Source organism: Ochlerotatus camptorhynchus, unplaced genomic scaffold (assembly GCF_037179485.1).
Source record: "Ochlerotatus camptorhynchus isolate MF236.1 unplaced genomic scaffold, CSIRO-AGI_Acam_v1.1 ptg000033l, whole genome shotgun sequence".
Taxonomy (NCBI): Eukaryota; Metazoa; Arthropoda; class Insecta; order Diptera; family Culicidae; genus Ochlerotatus; species Ochlerotatus camptorhynchus.
The window spans coordinates 1,678,099-1,690,825 of record NW_027040524.1 but is presented as its reverse complement, the minus strand read 5'-3'; the positions used below and the strand labels follow the sequence as shown (position 1 = coordinate 1,690,825).

The 12,727-nt window shown below is 40.9% G+C and overlaps 1 protein-coding gene across 1 annotated transcript in view; it reads left to right on the top strand.

The window, feature by feature from the left end:
- LOC135708975 (poly(A) RNA polymerase gld-2 homolog B-like) overlaps positions 1 to 8,927 on the top strand; it is a 30,932-nt gene extending 22,005 nt beyond the window's left edge. The window contains exons 9-10 of the mRNA XM_065231171.1: positions 7,342 to 7,457; positions 7,532 to 8,927. Of these exons, the coding sequence (XP_065087243.1) occupies positions 7,342 to 7,457; positions 7,532 to 7,710 (295 nt within the window). The 3' untranslated portion in view covers positions 7,711 to 8,927. The remainder of the gene's footprint in view (positions 1 to 7,341; positions 7,458 to 7,531) is intronic.
- Positions 8,928 to 12,727: the final 3,800 nt, after the last annotated feature.

Here is a 12,727-nt window from a genome sequence, read left to right as displayed (position 1 = left end):
CCAGACCAAGCAGCCGAGAGTTTCTGTTTGGTACAGAATTAATTTGCATTAAACCACGACCGTTCTACATTTCACTCTGTAGCTGTAAGCCTTTTGGATCATTACAGTATCGCCACTCTGAAGCAAATCAACCACGTGGTTAATGGGAGGATACTGCTCCGCATTTGTCTATGGCTGTTTCTCCGTTGATAAAGACTGTTCCACACCATCCTCCTTTAGTTATTGCACTTGAAGGCAACCAACTTCCTGAGGTCATTACACCCCCCTAGAGGTGTCCCAAGATTTCCGAAATGCTGACTACGACAGTATCGGTGAACTTCTTTTGAATTTGGACTGGCACAGGATCCTCGTCCCTGCCGATGTCAATGCAGCTGCCCAAACGCTCTCGCATATTTTGACTTAATTCATTGAGCGACACGTTTCGAAAAAAGTTCCTAAACAAGGTAATCATCATCCTTGGCAAACAAGTGAACTCCGTATGTTAAAGTCTTCCAAAAGAGCCGCGCTAAGAGAATACACCAAGTAACACACCCTACAACTCAAGAACCATTATCTTCTTCTTCTTCTTCGCATTTTAAGCTTATTGCATATCGCATATTAGCTTATTGCGTGCTCTCAACTTAGGGTTCTAGATGCACTTCCACAGATATTAATTGAGAGTTTTCGATGCCTGTACCATTTATGCATTAGTATAATTGTGTGGCAAGTGCAATCATACTCTATATGCCCAGGGAAGTCGAGAAATTTTCCAACCCGAAAAATTCCTAGACCGGACCGGGAATCGAACCCAGCCACCTCCAGCATGGCCTTGCTTTGTAGCTGCGCCTTTACTGACTGAGCTAAGGGAGGCCCCTGCGTATCACCGAACCAGTCGCCAATGTTATCGGCGTTATCAACAAGATGTTCAACGGAAGCTTCGATCTCACCCGAAAACTTTTTGGAAATATGTGAATGAGCAACGCAAGGAATCTGGCCTTCCATCGACTATGGTACTAAACAGCGAAGAAGTTTCATCCCCTCAGGACATTTGGCGTCGGTAGGTTCTCATCCGAGGATACACTCGCAAACTTGGTTGAGAAGTTTGCGAGTGTATCCTCGGATGAGAACCTACCTGGCGAGCACGTTACTCTAGCAGCCAGTAATGTTCTAATGTCTGGTCAATATTTGGCAGCTATCAACATCGACCTCGCTATGATAACTAGGGCGGCTTCGCAACTGAAGTCTTCATTTAAGCCTGGACCTGACGGGGTTCTTTCCGTCTTTCAAGCAACACATCGATAGCCTGGTGGCTCCTCTCTACCTTCTGTTCGAAATGTCCCTCTCCAGTGGGGTCGTTCCTTCCTGCTGGAAATCAGCTGAGATGTTTCCAGTGCATAGGAAGGGATGAAAAAGAAACATCGACAACTATCGCGGCATCACATCGTTGTGTGCCATATCTAAACTGTTCGAGTTGGTCGTTGGTCGACTACTTCCAACGTTCTGTGTCTCACCTCGTACAGTACGGAGAGTATGACAGACCATATGCAAACAGATGTCATCTATACTGACCTATCAGCCGCCTTCGACAAGTTGAACCATCCTATAGCGATCGCCAAACTGGATAGGCTCGGTATAAACGGCAGTCTCCTACGATGGTTCGCATCCTATCTATCTGATCGTCAGTTGGAAGTTTCAATCGACGACTGCCGATCTCCTTCGTTCCCTGCCACTTCGGGTATTCCACAAGGTAGCCCCTCGGCCCGCTGATATTTCTTGTGTATTTCAACGACGTCAATTTCGTCCTCGTCCACGACTAGTTTCTGTCGTTCGCAGACGACATGAAAATCTATTTCCGAATCCGAGCCATCGCTGACTGCCACCTTCTCCAACTCCAACTAAACGCTTTTGCTAATTGGTGCCAACTGAACCGGATGGTTGTAAAGCCAACAAAATGTTCAGTAATCACGTTCTCACGGAAGAAACATCCAATTAAATTCAGTTATATCCTAGAAGGCGTTGACGTACATCGTGTGAATCACATTAAGGATCTGGCAGTCATGTTAGATTGTCAACTCACATACAGCCAGGACATCTCGTACGTGATCGACAAGGCATCCAGAACGCTCGGCTTCATTTTCAGGATAGCTAAAAGTTTCACGGACATCTACTGTTTGAAGTCGCTTTACTGCTCCCTCGTCCGGTCGGTGTTAGCAGGGTGGCCAGCAAACCGGGAATACCGGGAAATATCCGGGAATTTGAAAACTAACCGGGAAAACCGGGAAAAACTCGGGAATTCGGCAAGGGAACCGGGAAAAATAAATTAACCATACCATAAGAACAAACTTTTACACCAGAGTTTCAGAATAAACCATTAAAACGGAGTGATCCTTTATCAAATAAATATCTCTATTAGTTGCATGATTTTCTTCAGTCTCCCGTTTTATTGTTTTTTATAATTTAATCACTCAGCAATATTGCAAATTGATTTTTGTCATTTCAATTTCAGATGTAAAGTGCATGGTCCTTAAAAGAAAATATTGAAGATGCTGGACTTTCGAAACAAATGTTTGTAAAAACCGGGGTTTTAATTTTTCGTTGGTTAAAATTCTCATGATATGAACTCCAAAATTAACTTGGAATTCTGCTCTGAATTACCTTGAAATTATTCTAAAATAAACCAGAAAACACTCAGTGTAATAATTACCGTTGAATTCTTTTTGGAATTTCCTTGCAACCACTTGTAAGAAGTTAATTGGAATCCTTCTTAGAATTCCCTTGAGCCTATCCGGAGACTTTGATTCATTTGAAAATCTTTTCAAACATTTCTTCTAACTCTATTCAAAACAGTAGAAATTTTTAGAAATTTTATTTAGAAACCCCTTGGAGTATTGTAAAGAATTTCTTTCTTAATATCAGCCATTTATTTTTTTTGCAATCAGTTCTGTGATGAATTTTTCGCTCTAGGGTTGAAATTATTGCCATAACACTCTTAGAACTTTGTTTCTTGTTGAATTCTGCTCATAATTCTCTTGGAATTCTTCTTAAAATTCATCTGTCATTTTCCTCACGATCCCCAAACAAATCTCCTCAAAATCACGTAGGAATTTTGTGTCAGAATAATTCAAGGATTCTGCTCCGAACTTCTCCTTCGAAAACTGTGTGGGAATCCTTCTCAATATTTGTTTGAAATCAACACTTTGAATTCTTTTAAATTTTTCTAAAAGTGCCAGGGTTTGTCCGCTAGATTCTATAGATTGTTCTGTAATTTGTTATGACTCTTAAAATGCTTCCAATTCTTAGAGCGTGACAATTATGACTCCACGACTCATAAGTATAATTTTTTTTTTAAATACTGTGATTTTTTTTTTCAAAATCTCACATTTTAGTTATTTTTTCTCCAAATCTTGCATCACAAAGATTGTATTAATCTCAAATTATGAAAAAAAAAGTTTAAGTTTCAGACTCTACACAAATTGTAAAGCCCAGAATCTTGGGAATCTTCTTAAATCATTTTTTTTTATCCTTTCACTAAATTCCTTTCAGCACGTTCTTAAAAATGCGTTCAATTTCGTTTTTTGTTGAATATTAACAACCGGGAATTTTTTAAGATTTGAACCGGGAAAACCGGGAAAAAAACAGGGAATTTCAAAATGAAAAAATTCACTGGCCACCCTGTGTTAGAATACTGCTCTCCTGTATGGAATCCCAATTACCAAAACAGTGTACAAAGAGTAGAGTCTATTCAACGGCGATTCATCTGGTTTGCCCTTCGACGATTGCCTTGGAGGGATCCTCATTGCCTTCCAAGCTACGAAAGTCGGTGCCAGTTAATTCACCTGGATCCTTTGTGGAGTCGAAGAGATACGACAAGGGCCCTTTTTGTGGCAGACTCTTCTACAGGACAGAATCAATTGTCCTTCTATTCTACAACAATTCGACGTTAACGTTCAACCACGAGCACTCCGTAACAACGCAATGCGGAGGATACCTTTTCGTCGTACAAACTATAGTTCGTATGGTGCTATCAATGGGGTACAAAGGGTACAAAGGGTTTCGTGATATATTTTTAAGAATTAGGAATTAAGTTGGACTTCACGGCCTTTGCAGCTTGTTATGTCTTGACTATATTGTATTTCCTAGTATTGCTTAATCCATCATTAGGACTAAACCCAAACTGTTGATGTAGAACCAAATAAACAAATAAACCATCCAAAAGAGCACAGCAGGAAGCAGGTATGTACGACCGAAGAATGTCAATGGTTGAATGATCATTCGCGGAAATATTCCAAACAAACCTAGACTGGTTGTAGTCGCCAAGTAGCAGAGCTAGATCATTTTGATGTAATCGAGACAATACAGCACCAATGGAACTGGCATGGTTATTAACGCAGCTCAAATAAGGTTTACGGTCAGGAGGAAGCTACATAACGCCGATGCTTATAGTGTTGTGTTATGTCGTAATCTTTACCAATAACTGCTCAAGAGAAGTACTGATCGGAGCAGAATCGAGGCAGCAGTTCAGTCGTTTGGAAACCGCAATCAAGACACCACTAGCACCTGATTTGGCACTGTTCATCCGGTTACGGTCATTGCGAAAAACTGAGAACATACTGCCAAATAATTGTGCTAAGTGAATTCGATCATCTAGCCAGGTCAACAGAATTCAAGAATAAGTCGTCAATCTTAGTTCGCAGGGCACGCACATTTTGATAATACACCATAAGTCCATCGGATAACATAGGTTGGCAATCGGAAAGGCGAGGTTCAGTCGGTGGTAAAGAAGATGTTATCATATGTTAGACAACCGGTCAAAACCAGGAAATAACCGGGAATTTAAATTCCCCAATGCAGAGGCCACTCTGAAGCTGTCAGTTTTTTGTTTGTTTTTTGAGCTGAAAATGCTCCATATAGGATGGAAGAATATATTATGGTGTTTTACAAAATAAATGCTATTTGTGCAAATCAGCGAAAGAAGAAAGAACATCAGCAAGGAAAGCAAGTTAATTGTTGTTTTGCTGATCGAGTCCGGGACAATGAACTCATCGATACTCACTGTCGGTCAGTTTTCACAGTTATCGAAAGTGCCACTCCAGTTGATGAGATATTCATTTTTGGTGACTTCAATCTGCCAGGCGTTTCGTGGAGTCCATCTCATAGCGGATTCCTGTACCCAGATCCTGATAGCTCTACATTTAACGCAGGAGCTATTAGCCTTCTCGACAACCCCAGCGCAGCGACGCTTTCTCAAATTAACCATGTAGTTAACGAAAATGATCGTAGTTTGGACCTCTGCTTCGTGAGCACCAGGACAGGGCTCCATTAATTTCCTCGGCTCCTTGTGCACTAACTAAGTTAGTTCCACATCACCCTCCTCTAACTGTCACTGTTGAGGACACACTCGTGCGTGATTTCGACGATTATCCTGCTACAGTTTCTTATGACTTCCATAAAGCTGATCACCGTAGCATCATAGATTTATTGTCTTGCATGGTATGGGAGAACAGCCTTGATCCAGATGACGTTGAGGCTGCAGCGCAAACCTTTTCACATGTCTTGGCATATGTCATTGACAGACACGTCCCGAAAAGAACTCACCACAAAGTGTCTCACCCTCCCTGGCAGACGACAGAGCTGCGTAGGTTAATGTCAATCATTGAGAAGATTTACGAAGTATCGCACGCTTCCTCTGAAACTACATTATGTGAGGCTGAATCACCAGCGAGTTAGTCGTGAATGCTTTTCAAGTTTCCAACGAGGCATCCAGCGCAAACTTAAGCTACACCCGAAATCCTTTTGGAACTACGTGAACGAGCAACGCATGGAATCCGGCCTCCCATCGTCTATGGAATTCAACGGAGAAGATGCTGCCACCGTTTAGGATATATGCCACCTTTTTTTCCGAAAAGTTTGCCAGTGTATTCACTAATGAGATACTAACTGACGACCATATTAACCTGGCTGCCAGGAACGTTCCAGTAAATGATCAAACGCTGGGTGCAATTGATGTTAATGCTGAGATGATTTCCAAGGCCGTGACTCTGCTCAAGTCATCCTTAAATCCTGGACCTGATGGAGTTCCATCTGTATTTTTGGAGAGACACATTGCTAGCTTGTTAATTCCGCTTCTTCGCCTGTTCCGAATGTCTCTCTCCAGTGGCATATTTCCATCTTGCTGGAAATTTGCGCACATGTTTCCCGTCCACAAAAAAGGAGGGAAACGAGCTGTGGATAACTATCGAGGAATTACATTGTTAAGTGCCGTTTCGAAGCTATTCGAGCCAGTGATTATGGAACCGTTGCTGTCCCATTGCAAGCAGTATTTGAGTGCTGATCAACATGGGCTTACTGTCGGCCGCTCTACAACCACCAATCTGTTGTGTCTCATATCGTATATCGGAAGCATGTCGGATCGGCTTCAAACGGACGTTATTTATTCAGACCTATCCGCAGCATTCGACAAGTTGAACCATGCTATTGCGATTGCTAAACTCGGTAATCTGCGGTAATCTTCTGAGTTGGTTTTGATCATATCTTACCGGTCGGCAACTAAAGGTTGCCATAGGAGATAGCAGACCAGCTAGCTTCGTCGCCACATCAGGTATACTTACCGCAGGGAAGCCACATGGGACAGTTGATTTTTATACTGTACTTCAACGACGTGCATCTGATCATCGAAGCTCTGCAGATGACCTCAAAATCTTCCTACGAATCGACCTAGAACTTCTCCGGACTAGAAGAGACAAAAGCAGTGACCTAACCGTGGCCGATATCCTGCAAGGAAGGACAGATTGCGAGGCTATCCTGAGGCAAATTGACCTGAATGTTCAATCCCGACCGCTTCGTAACAACCTTATGCTAAGGCTGCCTCTACGTCGCACAACTTATGGAGCATACGGTGCGATTTGCGGACTGCAGAGAACATTCAACAGAGTTGCAACTGTTTTCGACTTTCATCTCTCCCGTGATGCGCTTCGTCGAAAGTTTTCTTCTGTTTTTCGCTGGCAGGAGTATCTGACTATAAGATATATGTTTTTTTTTATGCTATGACCATGCTTGAATGTATTTTTTTTACTATAGTTGATAAGGTTAACATCATTGGAGCTTCATCCAGCCTGTTGATGTAAAACAACAATAAACACGACCGTAGATTTTATAGCTTACGTACATAATATATACTGGAATTAATTTTGTCAATGGAATAGATTAAACCAAAATCATGTATGCGCAAATGTTAAATGGTAAACATTTGTTTTTTTTTGTTGATCAATTAAGACATTTAATCATTTGCAATTTACTTTCTTATTATACCATTTGAAAACCGCGTGTATCTAAACTCTTTATGCTACTTTGACTCATTTACAGTTATGCGCACTATGCCATCTCGGTACGGACGGCTTCGGTGATTTCGATCGAAAGTGCACGTGTAGCGCGAAGCTACAAAAACGATCCTCACCATTGGCGGCAGTTGTGCATAGAAGGTAACTATCGAAAATCATCCATCCTCCCAATTCCAAAAATACGACAGCAAATCTCTAACGTTCACCCATTCCAGAACCCTTCGATCTGACCAACACGGCTCGGTCGGTGTTCGATGCGGACATTTTCGAGCAAATCAAATCCGTGTTTTCCACCTGCTGGCAACGGCTGAAGGATACGAACGATCTCAGTTCGATCTTCGAGTGTGAGCCACTGTTCATACCGGTGGCTTCGGCGCTCTCAATCACGTCATGATCGCTGCCATTGGCGATCCAATTTGTTGCTGCAGTTTGTGGCGGTTGACTTGCGCGTTCCGATGCAACTCACCTGATTGCTGATGGAGAAGGTGAGCTTCAAAAGACTGATCACTATACTATTAGGAAGAAAGGAAACAAACAAAAAATGCTAAACCATGCGTTCAATCAACCAACTCGGTGGTGATGAGTGTGCGTTCGCATTATTAATCCTCGCACGGTTTGGTGAGGATGCCGGGGGGGACCACACCTACACATATCATCGGCTATTGTGGCCGATATCACCCCCGCCCCATGTGTGAATGTAGGCAAACCAGCAAACAGTTATACAGGCTGGCACGTACTTTAGCTGCAAGCAATGAAACTAAAAAGGCATTAACCAGAGTCAACAAAAATGGCAAAAATGTGTTCATTTTATCGCCAGTCGAATTGTGCGAGTGTGTGACCCGAACGATAGAGTGCGCTGTTTGTGTGAGTGCTAACGAAAGTCACTAGAATTTTAAGGTCAGTTTTGCGACCTCCGCCGATCGCGTTCTAGGCCCTAGAAATCGGCGGAACGCTATATCATGAAATGATCTCTTTAATTATTACGTTTTTCTGTGCCATCGGTTTTTTGTTGTTTTGTACATTTGTACACTCGTAACGTACGCGGAAAGTTTTTCGTTTATTTTTTTTTGCGACTGAAGGGGGGCAACCCTGGAGAGATGCTCAATGTGAGGGGACCAAATGGTTATAGAAACCCAGAAAACTGCTTACAGAAAGAATCTTCCCCCGCATAGTTAGCAAACCAGCAACAAGTAGCAGTCCGGATATACATACATACAGATATATTTTCTCCTTTCGCCTCTAGTATTAACTCTCGGTAGACTTGAATCAAATACTCTTTCTAGCTAGTGCAGGCTTTACACATACACAAAGAAAGCTAAAGGACTAAAAAGGAAACTGAAAGATCCTAAAAGTAATAATATATAGAAAGAAAGTAGGAAAACGGCTAAAAGAGATACAATAATTCAGTGGGCGAAACAAAGACAAAGTTTGCAAACACGAAATGAATACACTTTTTAAGGGTTCATTTTTAAAACGAAAAAAAAAAAAAGATTTATATTAGAGATGAAAAAACACGGCTGTGAAAATTAAGAAATTTAAATTATTATTACAAAAAAAAAGAGTGAAGCAAAACTTAAGAAAACTAATTAAAGATATATTTTTAGATTTAATTTATATGAACAAGGGAAGATGAAGATGGTCAAGAAGAAGAAGAAGGAAGCGCTCGAGTCAAGAATGAAGGAGTAGGAGAGGAATGAAGAAAAGTAAAACAAAAAACAAAAAAAAAGTATTAAAAACAGAAAAAGTTTAAAACAAAAAAAAGTAAACAAAAGTAGGAAAACCGTCTGACGAAAGCCGCTCTAGTGCACGGAAGCAAATGAAGAAAATGAATCCGCGAAATCAAGAATCAATACGTCGCAGTTTGCAGTTACGGTAGTGTTCATGTCTGCCCGGCGGGCAGCTTTCGTTATACGAACCAAAAAAAAAAAATAATAAGAAAGTAAAAAATCCTCAAAAAAATAAGATCAAGGAAAGATGCGTTTTGTTTGGAGAGGTGAATTCTATCTCAATTTTTGTAAATCGGTTTAAAAATGCCAGGGCAAGAAGAGGACAGATAAGACCGGGCAAAAGAGGACGGGACGCCGGAAAGAAGTTTTTGAAGAGTAGCGCCTCGTATAAAAATGAATAGGGAAGAACGCTTTCGTTAGCAGATCCCAAACCGACCGAAATGTTAGTTCAAGTAGCTCCGACAGCATCAGTGTTCCGTTTCAAGTGCTGTCAACAAGCCTAGGAAAATTAATCATTCCCATATTTGCCCAATTTATGTTCGTTCCTTTTTCTGCATCACATATGTATAATAGCTTTTGTAAGAGGCAGATTACTTCCGTAAGAAAAGGTCAAAAAGTCTTGTGAACAAAAAAAAAAAGTTTAAAACACATCGGAGGAAAAAGTTTGTTTTGTTTCTATCAAAATTGCTTCTTCTTTTTTATTGCCACTTGAAGTGTACAAGCACTGTTAGTTGACCACTTTTCGTTCGTCGGAATCGGACAGCTGCGCAGAGGGCGTTCTTCTTTGTTTTCATGTGTTCTTTTTCGCGGTACGCCAAAGTTGAATATTTCAGATTATGGAAATGGGATCGTTTGGGGGGGGGAAATATGAGTGGATGATGTGGGATTGAGTTTGTTGGCGCTATAAAATGTCGACCCGAAGATGGAACGCTAAATCCACCCAAATCAAATGTGAAAACCAGAGACAGAGATGTATAGTATAGTAGGATTTATCTACTGTGTAAAACGGTAGGATGAAATAAAATCGTGCAAACGTTTGAAACGATACGTATTTTGCCAGTGAGCAGAAAAAGGTCGTAAAAAAAGTTGAATAAAAAGAGAAAAAGTGAAGCTTTTTGTGTTGTGTAATTATTTCGTGGGTTGTTAAGATCCGAAATGGCGGCCTTTATTTACATACTGGGGTGAATTTTAAAGCGTCCCAACAAGAACAACAAGAAGGGGCGTGCAGCGGGCTGGATCGACCAAGTAGAAGGCGACCTGCGGACCCTTCGCAGACTACGAGGCTGGCGACGTGTGGCCATGGATCGAGTAGAGTGGAGACGGCTGAATTAAAATCGTTTAAAGAACACTTTTTTTTTTTTTTTTTTTCATTTCGTTTATTTGGCAGGCTCAAATGTTATAAAAATAACTTAGCGGAGCCGAGTAACATAGAATACCAATTATGGTACTCAAAATACAAAAGAAAAATATGTACAAATATATTTTATCATATCATTTTTCTGGGTGGCGATCGAAGCGGCGACAAAGCGATCTTCTCCCGTGCACGCAACTTCTTTCTTTCCCGAATTTGTTCCTCATTTTCATTGAACCCGAATCGTGATCGCTGCTGCTGTTTCTGGACATCGTTTCCCGTTGCATGCTCTCCGCTACTCTCGTCGGTCGTCGGGGTAGTCACGTCCATTTCGTTATCTGCATTCAACATCTCCAACCCCGTATCCGTTTCCTGATCGCTAATGACAAACGACGCACCTTCCACCACTACACCAGCATACGTACTGCTGCTGTGTTGTTTTCTTTCACTTTGCTTTCCTTTTTCCTTCAGTTGCTTCTCCGGTTCCTTCCGAGCATTCCGCTTGGGACAGGAAAGCTTCCGGTGTCCGTCCGCCTTGCACAGAAAACATTTGTCTTTGTTGCCATCATAAAAAATGTTTCCTTTGCGATTGAAGAAATGTAATGACGTGGGGATTTCCTTCTTCACATCCATATATACACCGCGTATCCCTGTATACACCTCAAAACACAGATCAGTTGGAAATTTCTCCCGGATGATGCGTTTAATTTTCCCATATTTCCCCAGCACTTTATCCAGCTCGTTGTCGGGTACCTCTGGTGGCAAGTCATACACACGCACATATTGAATGAATTCACCAGCATGCGACATGCGTACCTTTGCCGTCGTTCCATTCGCATAATGGAAGATTAAATCCTCCGAATTGAATGTCAGAGCATGGAGCATCGCTTCCTCTGATTTGAACTTCATGAAGACTCCCCTTTCCTCACCAATGCGATAAACAGCTTCCATTTCAGCCGGATCCGCGTCGAGTGCTTTGGCGAAATTTACTATCTCTCCGATGTTTGGTTTGGCATCACAATGGCTGAAGCTAAACTTGATGGTGTTTTTTACTTCACACATCTTGCACCGTAGCAACAAAAGGCACCGAACTGCTAGCAACGAACAAAGAGCAACTATATAATAGCGAGTCTCGAAAACAGGCTATCGTGTGGTTCACAACGAAATAAAAAATCGACTGCTGCTGTAGACAGCTGTAGGGCAACTGTTTAAAGAACACTTAAGCTTCACATTGTTACCTGTGAAACATCGCTATAGCGTATATCTCGAGAAGGAGTGAAGATATCACAAAATGGACAAAATTTTCGCTAAGGGTCACAAAATCACGTGTTTACTTCTAGCAGGGCTGGTAGTGAGTAACTTTTTAGTGACTTGGTCACTTTTTTCAAGTCAGTCATTAAAAAGTCTCTTTTTTAAGGTCAAGTCACTAAAGTCACTTTTTCTTGTAATCAGTCACTATTTTCAACTATTTTAGCGTGAATTTATTTCAATATTGATCATTATTTGCTTTGTGACGTTTAATCGTCTTTCTCTATCTACTGGCTGTCTACTCATTTTTATAAATAACATTTCCTGAGTTTTCCAAGTTTTCCCAGAACTTTAACGAATAACTGGCTAAGGGCCTTATTACGGGTTTTCATAACACGGTGATAAGGAAGTGATAAATACTCAGAATAAGCACCGTGGTTGCCGTACAAATCAAATGGGAATCACTTCACCTTGACGACAAGTGACAAGTTTTCACCGTGAAGTGACATCCGTAATAAGCCCCGAAATCTTTTTTTAAATGCGTTCAAAATATGCTTTTTCTGGAAGATTAACAGTAATTAACCCAAGCGTTTTTAGACATGGCAATCAGTTTTAAAGAAACAAGTTTGTAATCAAATCAAATGTTGAACATAATTTTTCACTGTTCACAGTTTAAAAAAACGTACTTAATTTGAGTAAGTCCAAAATCTAAAAACATTCAATGTCTTGTAGTTTAGTATTCCATGTACAAGTTCATGATATTGAAAATTTTCAAAGTGCCTGAATTAAGGAAAACATTAAATGATTTATTTCAAGTTCGTAATTAACTTTATGAAATATTAAAGATCTTCATTGCAGTCCCATTAACTTCACAACAATTGTAGGAACTTTGAAGAAGTTCTGAGGAATGAAAGGAAATTCTGAGAATTTCAGTAAAGCTCCACAAACAAACTGCGGGAACATAAGGGAAGTTAACACACTGAAATTATGGGGAACTTACTGGAAGCTTTAAGATCCTCAAATCGGTTCTTTTAACATTCTAAAATTTTCAGAAACTTTTGAAGTTCCTAGAATTTCAGAGCACA